The 21,132-nt window shown below is 44.2% G+C and overlaps 1 protein-coding gene across 3 annotated transcripts in view; it reads right to left on the reverse strand.

The window, feature by feature from the left end:
• Positions 1-21,132, reverse strand: part of tek (TEK tyrosine kinase, endothelial) — a 211,530-nt gene that overhangs the window by 63,546 nt on the left and 126,852 nt on the right. For all 3 annotated transcript variants that reach the window (XM_059974911.1, XM_059974912.1, XM_059974913.1), the window contains one exon: positions 7,867-8,080. In XM_059974911.1, coding sequence (XP_059830894.1) covers positions 7,867-8,080 — 214 coding nt within the window. The remainder of the gene's footprint in view (positions 1-7,866; positions 8,081-21,132) is intronic.

Genomic DNA, 21,132 nt, shown 5'->3' on the forward strand with positions numbered 1-21,132 from the left:
ATGTTGACTCTCCCTAATAAGTCCCTGTCTATCCAAATATTTGTAGATCCTCTCTCTTAGTACTCCTTCCAATAATTTACCTACTAGCGACATCAAACTTACCGGCCTATAACTTCCCAGATTACCTTTAGAGCCTTTTTCCAACACATTCATTTTACTTTTATTAGAAGTTACACAGTAGCATAAAGATTTTTCCAATGAACTAGATGAAATTAAAGGCAGCCCAGGAAACACTTCGAAGGGAATTCAAGAAAAGATGCACTGGCAATTTTAAATATGTCATGGAAACAGAGGCCCTGTGAGTTTCAAGCGGGTGAAGGAGAAGGCACCTGAGTGAGTTTGATAGGAGTACAGGAAATGGTGCCAATGATGCTGGTGAGTTTAAAGGGAGTGAGGATAGTGGGGCTCCAATGTGCTTAAAAGGAGCACAGGAAAGCTGGGCAGATCACTTTCAAGAAAGCTTGCTGCCTGGATTAGAGTATATTAGTTACAGGGAGACGTTGGACACATTGGGATTATTTTCTTTGGAGTATTCCAAACTGAGGGGAGATGTGATATAAGCACATAAAATTACGAGAGGCATAGATAGGGTAGACAGACTCTTTTTCTCAGGGTGTAAATGTCAAACACTGAAGGTCATATCTGTAAATTGAGGGAGAGGAAGTTCAAAGGAGGTGTGCATTTTTTTTCTTCTTACAGAGGTGGGCAGAGGTGGTGGTGATGGAAGCATACAAGACAGTTTTCATTAAAGATGAACTTAAATAACCACATGAATATTAAGGGAGGGTAATGATATAGATCATGTCCAGGTAGATTGGTTTAGTTTAATGTGGCATCATGTTCAACGTAGGCATCGTGGGTCAAAGTGTATGCTCTGTGTTGTTTGATGTTCTATGTCGTTATCTTTTTGTATAGCTTTAGATCTTTCTAAAAGTTACCAATATCGGCCACGACCAGCAGATACTGTAGGTACAGGTTACAGTAGTGTGTCAACTAATCTTGAATTTTAATTCCTTTTTAAAAGCATTGTTTTGGTAACATATTACCTAAACTATTGACAATTCTGCATGTCAAATAAAATTATGTTTCTCATTCACCATCACTCCTCTATTCAAGTTCCTTGATTGCCATGACTTAGATGGAGGAGTGGAAAGGTGGATTAACATGTTTGTAAAAGACCCTGTCACTTTCTCCCTAGACCCCATGGAAAATGGTAAATTGGGTGATTGCATTAGTAGTAGACAAGAGCTAGGAGCAGTGGACTGAGTTATTGAGTAAATCCACATCTGATATGTGGAACTCTTTTAAAGGCCAGCTAGTTAGAATTCAAGACCAGCATGTTCCTGTGAAGAGGAAAGAAAAGGTTGGCAAGGATTAATAACCTTGGATGACAAGAGATGTTGTGAGTTTAATAGAAGAGTAAAAGTAAGGTTGTTGAATTTGAATTCAGTCAAGGTACTTTAGGAATAGGGAGGAAGCAAGAAAGAATTTATACAAGGAACAAGGAGAGCTGAAAGGGGTTTGTGAAATGTCCTTAGTAAGCAGGATTAAGGAAAATTCTTAGGCATTTTATACAAATTGTAAAATCAAATGGGTAGCTAAGGAAACAATAAATCTATTCAAAATACAAAGGAGGAAACTAATGCCAGGAAGTAGAGGAAATGGGTGAGGTACTAAATAAGTACTTGGCATCTGCATTTGCTAAGAAGGGCATATATTACAGTGAGTTCAGGGGGAAGTACATAAATGACATTTTAGTTATGTTGATACTAAGAAGGAAAAGGTGTCATGTCCTTTGAAGAACATTATGATGGATAAGTCCCCAGTCCTTGAAGGGATCTATCCCACAATATTAAAGGAGTTGAAATTACTGCGGCCTTGGCTGAGTATGATCTTTAGCTGCAAGTATGGTCCCAGAGACTGGAGAGTAGCCAACATTTTTCCTTAACCAAGAGCAAATGGGCTGATCCAGCAAATTATATGCCAATGAAATAAGGGAAATTTCTGGAGAAAATTCTTAGTGACATTTAGAAAAGCATGGATTTATGAGGGAAAGGTCATACCTCACTTGATTGAGTTTTTTGAAGATGATTGATAAGGGCAGGGCCATGGATTATTGTTGGGACTTCTGTTGTTTGTGACAGATAAGAGTGATTTGGACAAAAATATACTTGGTCTGATTTTCAGATGACACAAACACTGGTGGAGTGAGGAAGGTTTTCAAAGGATACAGCAGGATATTAAATTTGGATGGAAAAATGGCAAATAGATTTAATCTGAACAAGAGTGAGGTGATGCATTTTTGGAAGGTCAAATGCAAGAGATAGTAAATGGCAGGATCTTTGGGAATATTAATGTACAGAGAATCTAGTGGAAACAGTGGGAAAGAAAAACATGGTGAGTATAAAGTTGGCAAGGTATGTTGCAGCTGGATTAAACTTTAAATAGGCTTCTCTTGAGTAGTAAATACAAGAAGAGGTCAGACAAACTTGGATTGTTTTTGCTAGTATGTAGGAGGTTGAGGGTGACCCAACAGAAGTACCTAAAATTATGAGAGGCATAGAGAGGGTAGATAAAGTCTTTTTCCAAGAATGAAAAATATCAAGATTAAAATTGAATCACCATGCTTATAGAGAGATATGGATGTTTGCAGGAAGATAGACTGGTATCACAGGCAGTGCAAACATTGTGTGCCAAAGGTCTGTTTTGCGATGATGTTCTATGTAAAACACAGACTTGGTATGGTCTGTCAATGTATGGCACTGCTGTGTACTGGGGTTGTGTGTGATTTCTTCACTGTATAAAATTCACAATAATTGTGCTAGGCCGTGAGTAAAGAGTGGGATAAGTGGGGTCAGTTGAAAGGATTAATGAGAGGGCACTGACAAGGTTTTAGAGGGATGAGTAGCTGGACCATTGTTAAGGGGATCAGTGAGAGGGGAAGTGAATGCAGGGATAAGGGGGAAGTGAGGGTATAGTGATCACAGGGGCAAAGAGTTGTAATCTGGTTCATGAGGGGTTGAAGAATGGAGTATCAGGGATGACTGAAGTGAGGAGATAATGAACAGAGGTCTGAGTAGTTGTTGAGTGGATGAGTCATGAGCAGCAGGTGAAGGTTTGTGAGGCACTGAATGACCAGTGATAGGTGTAGTGAGCAGCTTTGTGGGGGCACCAATAGAGCAACTGCTAAGGGTCTAGGTGGGGTGGAATTTATTCAGTCTGTTCAGAAAAGTTTCCTCAGGCATTATATAGAGGGCCCTACCAGAGATGGGGCAAAGCTTGATCTGCTTCTGGAAAGTAAAGAGTGAGGTCACTTTGGAACCAGAGACTATAGTTCCCTTAGTTTTAAAATAGTTATGGAAAGGGACAGAACTGGTCCACAGGCTCAAGTTTTGAAATGTGTAATGTGAGTGTGATAATATTAGACAGGAGGTTGCAAAAGTTAATTGGGCTGGGTCATTTCTGAACAAAAGAACTTCCTTGTGTTTGCTTCCAGTAAGTATGTTGGTTTTTAAAGTAAGATAGTACGAGTTCAAGGACTACATGTTCCTGTCAAAGTAAAAGGTAATGCTGCAAGGAGCTATGATCCCTCGATGTTAATGGAATTTGTAACTTTGGTCAAAAAAAAGGAGGCTCAGATCAGAATCAGAAAAGAGCAGAGTTATCAAAGATAATTTCTCCTGTGCTTTTACCATGTTAAGTCTTGGAAACCTGACAAAGTTTATGGATATATTTTGGTAGCAATCCATATAACAGTAGAAGAAGTGTTGCATGTATTAAGATGTATAAAGGCAGACAAATCTTAGGTCCAAATCAAAGAATATTGAGGGATGCAAGGGAAGAAATTGTTTGATCCCTGCCAAGATATCTTCTTGTGAGGTACTGGAAGACTGGAGGATAGCAAATGTTGCGCCTTCAGAGAAGAAGAGCAATAATGATAAACTTTGTGATATAGACTTGTTATCCTAACATCCATGGCAGATAAGAAACTGGAAAGCATTTGCAGGGAACCTCATTCTGATTCCGATACACTTACATTTTGTTAGGGCAGCCAGCATGTCTTCATGCATTGGTAGGTGAGACTAGAACTCGGGGACATTGCCTCAAGATTCAGAGGAGAAGAGGAGAAACTGTTTTTCCCAGAGAGTGGTGAATCTGTGGAATTCTCTGCCTAGGAAAGCAGTTGAGGCTTCTTCATTAAATATATTTAAGATACAGTTAAGAAGGTTTTTTTACATAGTAAGGGAATTGAGGGTTATGGGGAAAAGGCAGGTAGATGGAGCTGAGTTTACAGACTGATCAGCCATGATCTTATTGATGGGCAGACTTGATGGGCCAGATGCCCCACTCCTGCTCCTATTTCTAATGTTCTTACGTTATGAAATTGGTTGAGTTTATTAATGAAGTATTGAGGAAGTTGATGGGGGAGAGTGGTAGAAGAAATAAATATGGATTTCATTGAGGCTTTTCATATGGTGTCACGTGGCAGGCTGCACTGCCAAGTTAAATCACATAGCACTCATGGAGAACCCGGAAACCAGATACAAAGGTGGTGGTTGTAGGAAACAGAGGGTGATGGTGGAAGAATGTTTCTCACTCTGGAGGTCTGTGACCTGTGACTAGTGATGTGCTCCAGGGGCTGGGCTGGGCCCATTGTTACCTATCATTTAGGTGATTGATTTGGTTGAGAATATACATGGAACAATTAGTAAATTTGCAGATTATATACAGGTGGTGCTGTAGACAGTGAAGAGAAGCAGCGAGAATAATACTGGGAACTTTATTGGCTGGGTAGGGTGAGCTAAGGAATACCAATTTTATTCAGGTGTGTGACATTTTAGAAGAACATATCAAGGTAAAGGTAGGAATTTTGCACTGAATGGGAGAGCTCTTGAGTATTGGAGCAGACAAGGGAAATGTATGGGATAGAGGAGTTAGTTACTTGACTGAGACTTAGGTAGTGTGGAAATGTCAAATACTGAAGGCTATAATTTAATGTGAGAAGGGGGAAGTTCAAGGGAGATTTATGTGACTATTTCTTTTTTAAACAGAGTATTTGATGCTTGGGATCCACTACCTGATTTCTGTCTTGAATATTCTCATATATTCCTTATTTTTCCTTAAGGGTCTTGCTTGGTCCTGAAATATATCTCCTTCTTTTTCTTGACCAAAGCCTCAAAATCTCTCATGAATGAAGGGTTCCATCGTGTTGCTAGCCTTGCCCCTCACTCTCAGTGAAGTATATTGGTCCTGAATTCTTATATTATATAAAATATATCACTTTTAGAAGCCTCCACATGCCATTTATCTCTTTACCTGCCAAACAACTCTCCCAATCAACTGTTTAAGGTTTTAGGTTTAGGTTCTGTCCAATGCCATTTAAATTAACTTTGTGAACTAGTTTTATCTACTTTCATCATTTGTTTTAATGCTAATTGAAATGCGGTCACTGGTCCCAAAATTCTCCCCAGCTGACTCTTCAGCCACCTACCCCACCTCACTTGTTATGTGGCCATTGAGTGTTACCCATCTCTGGTCAGACAAGCTGCATTTTGCATGAGTAAATTTTCCTGGACATAACTAACAAATTCTGCACCACTTGCATTAAAAACTGAGGCTTTGGCAATGAGGCACAGGTGAGTACAAAGATAGGTACAAAGGTACAAAGACTTGCACTTTGGTAGAACCAACCAGGGTAGGTCTTACACAGGGCACTGAGGAGTGTGATAGAACAAAGGGTAGAATTGAGATCCATAATTCATTGGAAGCAGTAGCACAGGTAGATAGAGTCATAAAGTATGCTTTTTGCACATTGGTTTAAGTTGTATAAGATGTTGGTGAGGTCTAATTTGGAGCGTTATGTGCAGTTTTGGTCACCTACTTATGGGAAAGATGTAAATAAGGTTGAAAGAGTACAGAGAAAATTTACAAGGATTTTATTGGGACTGGAAGACCAGAGTTATAAGGAATATTGAATAGGTTAGGACTGTATTCCTTGGAATGTAGAAGATTAAGGAGAAATTTGCTGGAGGTTACAAAATTGAGGGGTATAGGTAGAGTAAATGAGGGATTTGCTAGAGGTTACAAAATTATGGGGGGTATAGGTAGGGTAAATGCAACCAGCCTTTTTCCACTGAGGTTGGATGGGACTACAACTAGAGTTCATGGATTAAATGTGAAAGGTGAAAAGTTAAGGGGAACATGAGGGAAAACTTCTTCACATAACAGTACCCCATAAATTTAAGAGTATCAGAGGGTAGATGTGAGTGCAGTCACTATTACTAAGGAGAAGGTGCTTGGGAAGCTGAAAGTTCTGAAGCTAGATAGGTCACTTGGACTAGAAGTACTACAACCCAGGTTTCTGAAAGAGGTGGTTGAAGAGATGGCAGAGACATTAGTAGTGAACCTTCAAGAATCAATAGTTTCTGGAATGGTTCCAGAGACTGGAGGATTGCAAATATCAAAAGGGACAGAGACAAAAGGCAGAAAATTATAGGGTAGTTAGCCTGACTTCAGTGGTTGGAGCCCATTATTAAGGTTTTGAAGTATTAGGAAGCACATGATAAAATAGGCCGAAGTCAGCAGGGCTTTCTTAAGGGGAAATCTTGCCTGGCAAATCTGTTGGAATTTTTTGATGAAACAACAAGCAGGATAGACAGAGTTGATAAATGTTGCTTACTTAGAATTTCAGAAAGTCTTTGACAAGCTGCCGCAGATGAGTTTGCTAAACATATAAGAGTCCATGGTATAACAGGAAGGATCCTAGGGTGGACAGAAGATTGGCTGGCTGGCAAGAGGCAAAGAGTGGGAATAAAAGGGGAACTTCTATGGTTGGCTCCCCCCGACTAGTGATGTTCTGCAAAGGTCAGTTCTGGGACTGCTTCTTTTCACATTATATGTCAATGATCTGGGTGATGGAATTGAAGTCTTTGTGGCCAAGTTTGCAGATGATATAAAGACAGGTGGAAGGGTAGGTAGTGTTGAGGGAGTGGGGAGTCTGCAGAAGGACTTGGACAGATTAGAGAATGGGCAAAGTTGCAGATGGAGTAAGTTTGGGAAAGTGTCTAGCCATGCACTTTGATAGAAGGAATAAAGGTGCAGACTATTTTCTAAATGGGAAGCAAATCCAGAAATCGGAGGTGCAAATGAATTTGGGAGTCCTATTACAGGATTTCCTAAAGGGTAACTTCCATGTTTAGATGGTAGTAAGTAAAGCAAATGCAACGTTAGCATTAATCTCAAGAGGACTATAATATAAAAGCAAGGATGTATTGCCGATGCTTTATAAGGAATTGGTCAGATTGCACTTGGAGAACTGTGAGCAGTTTTGGCCCCTTATCTAAGAACAGATCTGATCTCTAGTGCCATTTGGGGTTTGAACACTTTCCTTGTAAATGGTCTGGCTTCCACCCACATCCCAAAATAGTTGTGGTTTGGTAGCTTAAGTGGTAGTATCTGGGGAGTATTGTAGCTGATGGGAATGTGGAGGGAGTAAAATGGTTTAGGGAAGGAATAGTCTAAAAATGTGTTGGCTGCCATGACCTGTTTCCTTGCTGTAAATGTCCCTAAAGAATGCTGATGTGGTCCTACAATTAAATTAAAATCAGATTTAACTAGAGGGTTCAAGTTTTGTCTTCTGTCAGTACCAACGGTCAATAATGTGAAAGATTCAGAGACAGGAGCTAAGATGTTACTGCTGCTGAGTATGGTATGTGTTAGAAGATATGTTAGGACTGGCCTCATTCTATGAATGTATAAGTTAATAATAAGTTACAGAACCAAGAATGAAAGTCCACGATATATCACAGATGCCTAATTGAATGAAGGAAAGGGCCCAGTCTACTTCAGTAAACTAATAGTACCTACCTTTCATTCGCTTAATAGCAGCATTCATCTTGTGCCCATTCTTTTTAATTCGAGCCTTCAAGACCTGTCCAAAATTCCCCTCACCAATAATGTCTTCAAATTTGATATCATCCCATTGAAGGACAGGATAGACAACTGGCATTCGCATCTGAGGCTTTGTTTTCCTGGAGAGTGTGAGTGTCCCTGAATTAAACTGAATAATTGGCTCTTCTCGCTGTAAGGACAAGGAAAGCGAAGATTAGGAATCAACATACTGATAACCAAAACTTGAAACCAAGTCATTTGCATATATCACAAACAGCAGAAGTTTTAGTACATTTCCCTATGGAAGACCACTAGGCTTCTGGCCAGAATAAGTCCCATTGCCCACTAGTCTCTATCTTCTATGTACAATTCTGAACCTAAACCACCAATACACTGTGGATCTTTCTGATTAACATCTTAATCTTTCTGATCAACCCACCATGTTTGATCTTGAAGTCATTGCAGATAACATCCATTGCCCTCACCTCATCAATTACCTTGGTTGGCTGCTCATAAATTTAATCAAAATTGTAAGGCATGACTTTCCCTGCAAAAAGCCATGCCGGCTGTCCATACTTAGAACATAGAACCTAGAACCAGTTCAGCACAGGAACAGGACACTTGGCTCATGATATTGTGCTGAACTAGTAAATAAATGCATAACAAAGTTAATCTCTAGTGCCTACACAATGTCTGTATCTCTCTATTCCCCGCACATTCATGTGTATAAGAGCCTCTCAAATGCCGCTATCATATTTGCCTCCACCTGCAACACATTCCAGGCATCCACCACTCTTTCTGAAAAATAAAACTTGCCTCTACACGTCTTCTTTGAACTTAGACCCTCTTGTTTTAAGCACACAAGAGAAAAACATGCCAGCTGTCTATTTATTCCTAGTATAATCTTATTAACCTCTATCATGTATCCCCAAGATTGTATGACTTCTCCTCATAGCACTGGTCCTTTAATCCAGGCAGGTTCTGGTAAGCCTCTTCTACACCCCCTCTAAAGTCTTCACGTGACTGGCATTGAATACAATACTCCAGATAGTGTCAAACATTATTTTATAAAACTGCATCATAACTAACTGACTTTAAACATCATCTTTAGCACCCCATCAACCTGTGTGGTCATTTTCAGGGCGCCAAGGAATTGTATTCTAAGATACCTCTGTTCCCTTAACACTGTTAAGGGTCCTGCTATTAACAATGCACTGTCTCTTTATATTTCATCTCCTGAAGTGCAATACTTCACATTTGGACAGTTAAACACTACCTGCCATTCCTCCACTCATTTCTGCCACTGATCTATCTATATTCTGCTACAGATCTTTGCCAGTCTTCTGCACTACCTATAATGCTATCAGTTTTCATATCATCTCATTAACTCTGTTTTCATCCAAGTTATTTACATGTATCAGAAATGACAGAGGTCCTAGTATGGATACCTGCAGAACACCACTAGTCACAGAAGTCCAGCAAGAAATCCTATTGACCACTATCATCTGAATACACTTCTGAATACAACAGCTAATTCACCATGGATCCCATACATGTTAATTTTCTGGATGAGAATACCATGAAGGAACTTGACAAAGACGTTATATATCCATAACATCCACAGCTCTACCTTCATCAGTCACCTTTGTCACCTCTTTAAAGAGTTCAATATACAATATGTGCTCCAAACAAAGTCATGCTGACTGTCCCTAATTTAGGCTTTGGTTTTATATCAGATCCCCAGTCTGAGTGATGTCACCATGGAAGATGCTAGCATTACACCAGAAATTCAGGAGCATCAGAGGGCAGAAGTGAGTGTAGTCACTATTACAAAGGAGAAGGTGCTTGGGAAGTTAAAATGTCAACACTGGCACACCCCAGGGGTGTGTGCATAGCCCACTGCTCTACTAACTATATACACATGATTATGGCTGGGCATAGCTCAAGTACCATCTATAAATTTGCTGATGGTACAACCATTGTTGGTAGAATCTCAGGTGGTGACGAGAGGGTGTACAGGAGTGAGATATGCCAGCTAGTGGAGTGGTGCTGCAGCAACAACCTGGCACTCAACGTCAGTAAGACAAAAGAGTTGATTGTGGACTTCAGGAAGGGTAAGTTGAAGGAACACTTAACAATCCCCATACAGGGATCAGAAGTGGAGAGAGTGAGCAGTTTCAAGTTCCTGGGTATCAAGATCTCTGAGGATCTAACCTGGTCCCAACATATCAATGCAATTATAAAGAAGGCAAGACAACAGCTATACTTTATTAGGAGTTTGAAGAGATTTAGCATGTCAACAAATACACTCAAACATTTCTATAGTTGTACCGTGGAGAGTATTCTGACAGGCTGCATCATGGTTTCGTATGGAGGGGCTACTGCACAGGACCAAAAGAAGCTGCAGGAAGTTGTAAATCTAGTCAGCTCCTTCTTGGGTACTAGCCTACAAAGTACCCGGGATGTCTTTAAGGAGAGGTGTCTCAGAAAGGCAGCGTCCATTATTAAGGACCTCCAGCACCCAGGTCATGACCTTTTCTCACTGTTACCATCAGGTAGGAGATACAGAAGCCTGAAGGCACACACTCAGCGATTCAGGAACAGCTTCTTCCCCTCTGTCATCCGATTCCTAAAGGACATTGAATCTTTGGACACTACTTCACTTTATCTTAATATACAGTATTTCTGTTTCTGCATGTTTTTAATCAATTCAATATATGTAATTGATTTACTTGTTTATTTATTATTATTATTATTATTTTGTTTTTCTCTGCTAGATGATGTATTGTGTTGAACCGCTGCTGCTATATTAACAAATTTAACGTCACATGCCAGTGATGATAAACCTGATTCTGATGGTAGATAAGTCACCTGGCCAAGATGGACTACATTGCAGAGGTAGCTGAAGATATTGTGGAAGCATTGGTAGTAATCTTTCTAGAATTACTAGATTCTGGAATGGTTCTGGAGGAGTGGGAAAATGAAAATGTTTCTCCACCCTTTAAGAAGGGAGGGAGACAAGAGACAGAATATGAATATGGAATATGGACTATTGTTATGGACTTCAGCAAAGCCTTTGACAAAGTTCCACATGGAAGGTTAGTTAAGAAGGTTCAGTCGTTAGGTATTAATGCTGGAGTAATAAAATGGATTCAACAGTGGCTAGATGGGAGATGCCAGAGAGTAGTGGTGGATAATTGTTTATCAGGATGGAGGCCGGTGACTAGCGGGGTGCCTCAGGGATCTGTTTTGGGCCCAATGTTGTTTGTAATATACATAAATGATCTGGATGATGGGGTGGTAAATTGGATTAGTAAGTATGCCGATGATACTAAGGTAGGAGGTGTTGTGGATAATGAGGTGGATTTTCAAAGCTTGCAGGGAGATTTATGCCGGTTAGAAGAATGGGCTGAACGTTGGCAGATGGAGTTTAATGCTGAGAAGTGTGAGGTTCTACATTTTGGCAGGAATAATCCAAATAGAACATACAGAGTAAATGGTAGGGCATTGAGGAATGCAGAGGAACAGAGAGATCTAGGAATAACTGTGCATAGTTCCCTGAAAGTGGAGTCTCATGTAGATAGGGTGGTGAAGAGGGCTTTTGGAATGCTGGCCTTTATAAATCAAAGCATTGAGTACAGAAGTTGGGATGTAATGCTAAAGTTGTACAAGGCATTGGTAAGGCCAAATTTGGAATATTGTGTGCAGTTCTGGTCACCGAATTATAGGAAAGATATCAATAAATTAAAGAGAGTGCAGAGACGATTTACTAGGATGTAACCTGGGTTTCAGCAATTAAGTTACAGAGAAAGGTTGAACAAGTTAGGTCTCTATTCATTGGAGCATAGAAGGTTGAGGGGGGATTTGATCGAGGTATTTAAAATTTTGAGAGGGATAGATAGAGTTGACGTGAACAGGCTGTTTCCATTGAGAGTAGGGGAGATTCAAACTAGAGGACATGATTTGAGAGTTAGGGGGCAGAAGTTTAAGGGAAACACGAGGGGATATTTCTTTACTCAAAGAGTGATAGCTGTGTGGAATGAGCTTCCTGTAGAAGTAGTAGAGGCCAGTTCAGTTGTGTCATTTAAGGTAAAATTGGATAGGTATATGGACAGGAAAGGAGTGGAGGGTTATGGGCTGAGTGCGGGTAGGTGGGACTAGGTGAGATTAAGGGTTCAGCACGGACTAGGAGGGCCAAGATGGCCTGTTTCCGTGCTGTGATTGTTATATGGTTATAATATTATAGGCCAGTTAAGCTGACTTCAGAGGTTGATAAGATGTTGGAGTCCATTATGAAGGATGAGGTTTCAGGATACTTAGAGTCACATGATAAAATAGGCCAAAGTCAGCATGGTTTCATTAAGAGGAAATCTTGCCTGACAAATCTGTTGAATTCTTTGAGGAAATAATAGACGTTATTTGATGCTTACTTGGAAGTTCAGAAGATCTTTGACATGCTGCCGCAGGTGAGGTTGCTAAAGAAGATGAGAGCCCATGGTATTACAGGAAAAGTACTAGTAAGGACAGAAGAAAGATGCAACGCTGTTGTAGATTGGGATTTCTAGAGTTCAATTGTAACACCATTCTGTCAGGGGTATCTGTAGGTCTTCCCCATGGAATATGTGGGTTTTCCCCATTTGCTCAGATTCCCTCCCCCCGTTCAAAGATATTGTGCTGGGGCAGCATGGTAGCTTAGTGGTTAGCACACGCTTTACAGTACAGGTGACGGGGGGTTGTGGGGTGTGGTTTAATTCCCGCCACTGCCTGTAAGGAGTTTGAACGTTTTCCCCAAGACCGTGTGGATTTCCTCAGGGTGCTCCAGCTTCCTTCCACAATCCTGACTGGTAGGTTAATTGGTCACTAAGTTGTCCTGTGATTAGGCTAGGGTTGAATTGGGGGAGTTGCTGGGTGGCGAGGTTCGAATGGCCAGAAGGGCCTGCTCTGCGCTGTATCACTAAATAAGTAAATAAAAAGATCGGCTAAATGGCAGGAGGTCTTTTAGAAAGGGGGTCTTTTATGGTTGGCTGCTGGTGACTAGTGGTGTTCCACAGGGACTGGAGTTTAGAAGAATGAGTGGGGGTGGGGAGGAAATCTCATCAAATATTGAAAGGCCTAGATAAAGTGGACATAGCAAGGATGTTTTCTGTAGTGGATGAGTCTCGAAGAGGGCAAAGGACAAGGACATCTCTTCAGAACAGAGATGAGAATCAGAATCAGGTTTTAATGTCACCGGCATATGTTGTGAAATGTGTTAACTTAACGGCAGCTAAGCAATACATGATAATGTAGGAAAAAATAAGTAAATCAATTACAGTAAGTATATGTATATTAATTAGTTAAATTTAAATAGCACAAAAATAGAAATAATATGATAACAAAGTGAGGTAGTGTTCATGGGTTCAACGTCCATTTAGGAATTAGATGGCAGAGGGGAAGAAGCTGTTCTTGAATCATTGAGTGTGTGCCTTCTGGCTTAGGTACCACCTCCCTGATGGAAGCAATGAGAGGAGGGCATGTCCTGGGTGATGGGGGCCCTTAATGATGGACACCGCCTTCCGGAGGCACTGCTGTTTGTTGATGTCTTGGATACTGTGGTGAACTATGTGCCTGTCTGGACACGCCCCCTGCTGACTGCTCCTGTGGCTCCTCCCACAGGCCCCTGTATAAAGGCGATCTGAGGCCTGACGCTCGGTCTCAGTCTCCAGGACATAGTATGATGGACACTCACTCCGGGTTCCTTCTTCCAGTCAATAAAAGCTGATATCTCGCCTTACGTCTCAGTGTGAGTTATTGATGGTGCATCAATTTTATTGACTGGAAGTTTTAAAACATGGAACCCGTTTTGCGTCCGGACCGGTTGGATTTGGACCCACAAGACCCTGACGCAGCTCTCGCTTTTGTACACTGGCTTGCATGCTTCCAATCGTACTTGGAGGAGGTTCGTGCAACTGAACCCGCCGTTATGCACAGAATCCTACTCTCGAGGGTCACCCCCAAAGTTTACTCCATTATCCGGGACCTGCCGACCTACGATGGGGCACTGGACACCCTCAAAAGACAGTACCTGCGGCTGGTGAACACCATCTACGCAAGACATCGTTTAGCTACCCGGCAACAGCGGCCTGGCGAATCGTGCGCTGAGTTTCTCCAAGCACTACAGATGCTCGTCCGACCTTGCGACTGCAAGACGCTCACGGCAGAACAGCATGTGGAGCTGCTAGTGCAAGATGCTTTTGTGACGGGACTGAGGTCAGTGTACATGCGCCAGCGGCTGCTGGAACACTCCGATCTTACCTTACGCACGGCGATCGAGACGACCAACGTTCTGGAAGCTGCGCTGCACTATGCCGACGCTGTCCAGTCGCGCGATTCCCCGCCAGTTCCGTGGACACCTCAGACCCCGCCACCACCGGCTCCCGCGAGCGAATTCGCCAACGCCGCTGCCAGTCGCGATTCCACGAGCTCCCCGACCCTGACCACGGCGGTGGCCCATCAGAAGCCCGTGTGTTATTTCTGTGGCCATAAAAAAACACCCTCGACAACGCTGTCCAGCGCGAGAAGCGACCTGCTCCAGCTGCAGAAAGCGGGGCCATTTCGCCAAGGTCTGTAAGTCTCAACCTCGAGCGGAGTGCAGCGCTGCGGGTGAAACGTGGGGGCCGCCATCTTGCATGCCCGGATGTGGGCGGCCATCTTTGTCGACGTCAGCACGCCCCGCCCCCGATCCTCGGATGCTGACCGGGTACCCCGGATGTGAGCGGCCATCTTTGTCAACGTCAGCATGCCCCGCCCCCGGCCCTCCGATGCTTACCGGGCACCAAGACGGCGATTCAACTCTGGCCACTGTAACCCTCGACCAAAGCGCCCCACACCAGCTTGCAAGGTCCATGATGGATATCCGGGTGGAGGGGCACAGGACTAGATGCCTGTTTGACACGGGCAGCACTGGGAGTTTTATTCACCCGGACACAGTGCAACGCTGCGGACTTGCAACGCGGCCGGTCAGTCGGAGGTTCCATTTGGCTTCTGGGTCGCAGTCCGCAGACATCCGGGCGGGTTGTGTAGCGACTTTGGTGGTGCAAGGCACAGAGTATCGGAACTTTGAGCTCCTGGTCATGCCTAATCTGTGCGCACCTGTGCTATTGGGGCTGGACTTCCAGAGCCATCTTGAAAGTGTGACTATGATATACGACGGGCCCCTCCCACCACTCACTGTCAGGAATCCTCAGTTTTGTGGGACTTCTTCACATACCCCGCTACTGACCACACACACACACGGGCACGCACATCCCATCCAGAACCAGGCCGACAGCTGCGCTACCGACACCACTTGCAGCCTCTCCACTCTCAAGGTCCCTCCCCCACCACTGTTCGCCAACCTGACCCCCGACTGTAAACCTGTGGCAACCAAAAGCAGGAGGTACAGCGCGGGGGACAGGGCCTTCATTCAGTCGGAGGTGCAGCGGCTGCTCAGGGAGGGGATCATTGAGCCAAGCTCAAGCCCTTGGAGGGCCCAGGTGGTTGTTGTTCGGACTGGGCAGAAAAATAGGATGGTGGTGGACTATAGTCAAACCGTCAATAGGTTTACGCAGCTTGACGCGTACCCCCTACCCCGCATCGCGGATATGGTCAACCAGATTGCTCAGTACAAGGTGTACTCGACAATAGATCTGAAATCCGCTTATCACCAGCTCCCCATCTGCCCAGAGGACCGCCCCTACGCCGCCTTCGAGGCGGGCGGCAGGCTCTATCACTTCCTGCGCGTCCCTTTCGGTGTCACGAATGGTGTCTCTGTCTTCCAGAGGGAAATGGACCGGATGGTGGACCAGTACCAACTGCAGGCCACATTTCCCTATCTGGATAACATCACCATCTGTGGTCACGACAGGCCAGATCACGACGCCAACCTCCAATGATTTCTCCAAGTGGCCGCAGCTCTGAACCTTACTTATAACAGGGACAAGTGTGTGTTTGGAACCACCCGCCTTGCTATACTTGGGTATGTCGTGGAAAACGGGGTTATTGGCCCTGATCCCGAACGTATGCGCCCCCTGTTAGAACTCCCTCTTCCCACCACCCTCAAGGCCCTCAGACGGTGCCTGGGTTTTTTTTCCTATTACGCCCAATGGGTCCCCCATTACGCAGACAAGGCTCACCCCCTGGTCAAGTCTACCTCGTTTCCCCTCTCTGCTGAGGCCCGCGCGGCCTTCAACTGCATTAAAGCGGACATTGCCAAAGCTACGATGCATGCGGTGGACGAGACCGCTTCCTTCCAAGTGGAGTGTGATGCCTCCGATTTCGCTCTGGCTGCTACCCTCAATCAGGACGGCAGACCAGTAGCATTCTTTTCTCGCACCCTCCAAGGCTCCGAAATTCGACACTCCGCGGTGGAGAAAGAAGCCCAGGCCATAGTGGAGGCTGTTAGGCACTGGAGGCACTATCTTGCTGGCAAAAGGTTCACCTTGCTGACCGACCAGCGCTCGGTTGCGTTCCTGTTCAGCAACCAACAGCGGGGCAAAATCAAAAATGATAAGATTTTGCGGTGGAGGATAGAACTCTCCACCTACACCTATGATATCCTGTACCGGCCTGGCAGACTCAATGAGCCCCCTGATGCCCTATCCCGGGGAACATGTGCTAGCACACAGCTCGACCAGCTGTACACCCTTCATGCACAACTTTGCCATCCGGGGGTCACCCGATTTTACCATTTTGTGAAAGCTCGGAACCTGCCATACTCCCTAGAGGACATCAGGACGATGACCAGGGACTGCCAAATTTGCGCTGAGTGCAAACCGCACTTCTACCGTCCTGACACGGCGCAACCTGTCAAGGCCAACCACCCTTTTGAGCGACTGAGTGTTGACTTTAAGGGCCCCCTTCCCTCCACTGACCGCAATGTCTATTTTCTCAGTATTATTGACGAGTACTCACGGTTCCCCTTTGCCAACCCCTGCCCCGACACCACTGCCACGTCCGTCATAAAAGCCCTGCGCCAGCTCTTCACTCTGTTTGGGTATCACTGCTATATCCACAGTGATAGAGGGTCCTCCTTTATGAGTGAGGAGCTGTGCCAGTACTTGCTAGCTAGGGCCATTGCTACCAGTCGGACCACGAGTTATAATCCCCGGGGTAATGGCCAGGTGGAGCGGGAGAATGCCACAGTGTGGAAGGCCACACTTTTAGCCCTTAAGTCAAAAGGGTTGCCGGTCTCTCGATGGCAGGAGGTCCTCCCTGAGGCACTGCACTCTATCCGCTCTCTGTTATGTACGTTCACCAATGCCACCCCTCACGAATGCCTATTCTCTTTTCCCAGGAAGTCTGTCACTGGGACCACCCTACCAGTTTGGCTGACGTCCCCGGGGCCAGTGCTGCTCCGGAAACATGTGAGGAGCAATAAATACTCCCCGCTGGTAGAGAGGGTTCACCTTCTACATGCGAACCCCCAGTATGCTTACGTGGTCTTACCTGATGGGCGGGAGGACACGGTCTCCATCCGCGACCTGGGACCCGCAGGTGCAGCAGACCACTACCCTGAAGGTTCTCCGGTAACTATGAACCCTGCACCAGAGGTGACACCGTACTCACCAGGCCCTACACAGACTCCTCACGCAACTTGTATACCGGGCGTTTCGTACGCATTTATACCAGGCGCCTCGCACATGCGTGAGGGATCACCGGCGCCTAGTGGGCAAGAACAAGCGCAACCTCTGTCCCCTGTGCAATCACCAATGTCGCCGGCATCCATGCGATCACAGCCGGTGCTACGTAGATCGCAGCGACAGATTCGACCACCTTATAGACTTGACTTGTAAGAAACTTCGCCACATGGGACTCTTTCAAACAAAGTGGGGGGTGAATGTGGTGAACTATGTGCCTGTCTGGACACGCCCCCTGCTGACTGCTCCTGTGGCTCCTCCCACAGGCCCCTGTATAAAGGCGATCTGAGGCCTGACGCTCGGCCTCAGTCTCCAGGACAAAGTATGATAGACACTCACTCCTGGTTCCTTCTTCCAGTCAATAAAAGCCGATATCTCGCCTTACGTCTCAGTGTGAGTTATTGATGGTGCATCAGATACCACGGAAGACAGTATCTAAGATAGAGCTTATTAATTTTTACAACTTTCTCTCACTTCTTTTGAACTCTGCAGTAGCTCCCCAATACCACACAGTGATGCAGCCTGTCAGAATGCTCTCCATGTACATTTGCAGAAGTTTTTGAGCGTTTTGTGTGACAAACCAAATCTCCTCAAACTCCCAAAGAAATATGGTCATTGTCTTGCCTTCTTTATGGCTGCATTGATATGTTGGGACCCAGAAAGATACTCAAATAACTTGACAGCTTGGAACTAGAAATTGCGCAGTCTCTCCACTTCTGATCCCTCAATGAAGATTGGTTCTTGTTCCCTCATCTTCCCCTTCCTGAAGTCCACAATCAGCTCTTTTGCCTTTCTGATGCTCAGTTCAAAGTTGTTACTGCAACACCACTCAACCAGCAAACTCATACATGGCATGTGAGCTATACCTAGTCACATCATCATGGGTATCGCGAGAGTAGAGTAGTGGCTAAGGCACACATCCCTGAGATGTGTCAGTGTTGATCATCAGCAAGGATGAGGAAGGATTATGAGGGATATAGATATGGTAAATGCAAGCAGACTTTTTCCATTGAGGTTGGATGAGACTAGAACTAGAGGTCATGGGTTAAAGGTGAGAGGAGAAATGTTTAAGGAGTTCATGAGGAGGATCTTCTTAACTCACAGGGTGGCAAGAGTCTGGAATGAACCAAACTAATCATTTGGATGTGGTTTGACACAGACTAGATGGGCTGAAGGGCTTGTTTCTGTGCTGTAGAATTTCATACTAGCTTCTCACCTGTTCTCTGGGATCTCACCTGAAGCTAGATAGGAAATGAAGATCTGATCAAGGCCTCAGCAATCTCATCTCCAGACTCTCTCAGTAAACTGGGGTATGTCTCACTGTGCCTTGGAAACTTACACCTTAATGTTCTTTAAGCATGAATTAAGAATTGGCTTGCTTACAAAAGGTAGGGGGTGGTAGTAGATGGAGTTTATTCTGTCTGGAGGTCTGTGAGCAGTGATGTTCCGCATGGACTGTTTTGGTCGAGGAAGTGGTTCAGATTCAGATTCAGTTTATTGTCATTTAGAAACCACAAATGCAATGCAGTTAAAAAATGAGACAACGTTCCTCCAGAATGATATCACAAAAGCATATGACAAAACAGACTAAACCAGAAAATCCACATAATGTTTGGCAATCCCCAATCCAGAGTCCGGAGAGGCTGCTGCATATTAATATCGCACTACTGTCTAGCGCGTTCCCTGGAAAGGAGCTCCAAATCCACCAGACAAACAAGACGAAAAACTGAAGTCTAAAGACTAAAGACTAAACTAATGGTTGGGTGCATTAGTAAGTTTGTAGATGACGTGAAGGTTGGTGGTGTTGTGGAGAGTGTAGAAGGTTGTCGTAGGTTACAAAAGAACATTGATAGAATGCAGAACTGGACTGAGAAGTGGCAGACAGAGTTCAATCTGGAAAAGTCAGAAATGATTCACTCTGGAAGATCACACAGTGTTAAAGGCAGGATTCTAAACAGTGTGGAATAATAAAGGGATCTTGAGGTTCATGTCCACAGATCCCTCAAAGTTGCTGCACAAGTTGATAGGGTGTTAAGGCACATGGTGTGTTGGCCTTCATTTGTAAAGGAATTGAGTACAAGAACTGCAGGACTATGAAGCACTGGTCAGACCACACTGGAGTTCATTTCCGGTTGCCTCATTTTAAGAAGGATGTGGAGGTTTTAGAGAGTGTGCGGAGGAGATTTACCAGGTTGTTGCTTGGATTAGAGGACAAGTCTTTTGAGGATAGGTTGAGAGAGCTAGGTCTTTTCTCTTTGGAGTGAAGGAGGATGAGAGGTGACTTGATAGAAGTGTAAAAGATGATAAGAGGCTTAGATTGAGTGGATAGGCAGAGACACTTCCCCAGCTTGAAAATAACTTGCACAAGGGGGCATGGTTTTATGGTGATTGGAGGAAAGTGTAGGGTAGATGTCAGAGGTATGGTATTTATATAGAGGGTGGTGGGTGTGTGGAACACCCTGCCAGGGCTGGTGGTAGAGGCAAACACAGCAGGAACATTGGAAAGTTACTTAGATATACACATGGATGAATAAAAATGGGGAGCTGTGTGTGTGGGGGGGGGGGGGTGGAGTAAAGGTTAGAGTGATCTTAGAGTGCATTAAAACATCGGCACAACAACATAGCCCAAAGGGTCTGCATCGTGCTATTCTGTTTTAAGTTCCATGTTAAGAGATCTAATATTACTTTTTTACCAACCTCAAAAAGCCCCAATATAAGACCATAAGACCATATGATTTGGAGAAGAATTAGGCCATCTGGCCCGTCGAGTCTGCTCCACCATTTCGTAATTTTCCTTTCAGCCCCAAGCTCTTGCCTTCTCCCAGATCCCTTCATGCTCTGAACGACCAAAAATTTATCAACCTCTGCTTTAAGTATACACAAAGACTTAGCCTCAACAGCTGCTTGTGTCAAAGAATTCCACAGTCTCAGGACTCTTTGGCTAAAGAAATTCCTCCTCATCTCTGTTCCAGAAGGATGCTCCTCTATTCTGAGGCTGTGTCCTCTGATTGCAGACACTCCCACATCCTCTCTACATCCACTCTGTCAAAGCCTTTCTCCATTTAATAGGTTTCAATGAGGTCCCCCTTCATTCTTCTGAATTCTAGTGAATACAGGCCCAGAGCCATCAAATGCTCTTTGTATGGCAAGTGCCAGTGTCTTCCACAGCGAAGACTGATTCAAAATAGGTATTCAGTTCATGCACCATTTCCTTGTCTCCCATTACTACCTCTCCAGCATTGGTTTCCCAGTGGTCCGATATCCACTCTCTCCTCTCTTTTACACTTTATGTATCTGAAGAAACTTTGGTATCTGCTTTAATATTATTGGCTAGCTTACTTTTGTAACCATCTTTGTCTTCTTAATGACTTTTTCATTCCCTCTGTGTGTTTTTAAAAGTTTCCCAATCCTCTAACTTACCACTAATTTTTGCTCTATCATATGCCCTCTCTTTGGCTTTTATGTTGGCTTTGACTTCTCTTGTTAGCCACAGTTGAGTCATCTTGCCTTTACTTCTTCCCCTTTGGGTTTTATATATATCCTATACCTTCTGAATTGCTTCCAGAACTTCCAGCCATTGCTGCTT

This window comes from Hypanus sabinus, chromosome 7 (genome assembly GCF_030144855.1).
Source record: "Hypanus sabinus isolate sHypSab1 chromosome 7, sHypSab1.hap1, whole genome shotgun sequence".
NCBI classification, from domain to species: domain Eukaryota; kingdom Metazoa; phylum Chordata; class Chondrichthyes; order Myliobatiformes; family Dasyatidae; genus Hypanus; species Hypanus sabinus.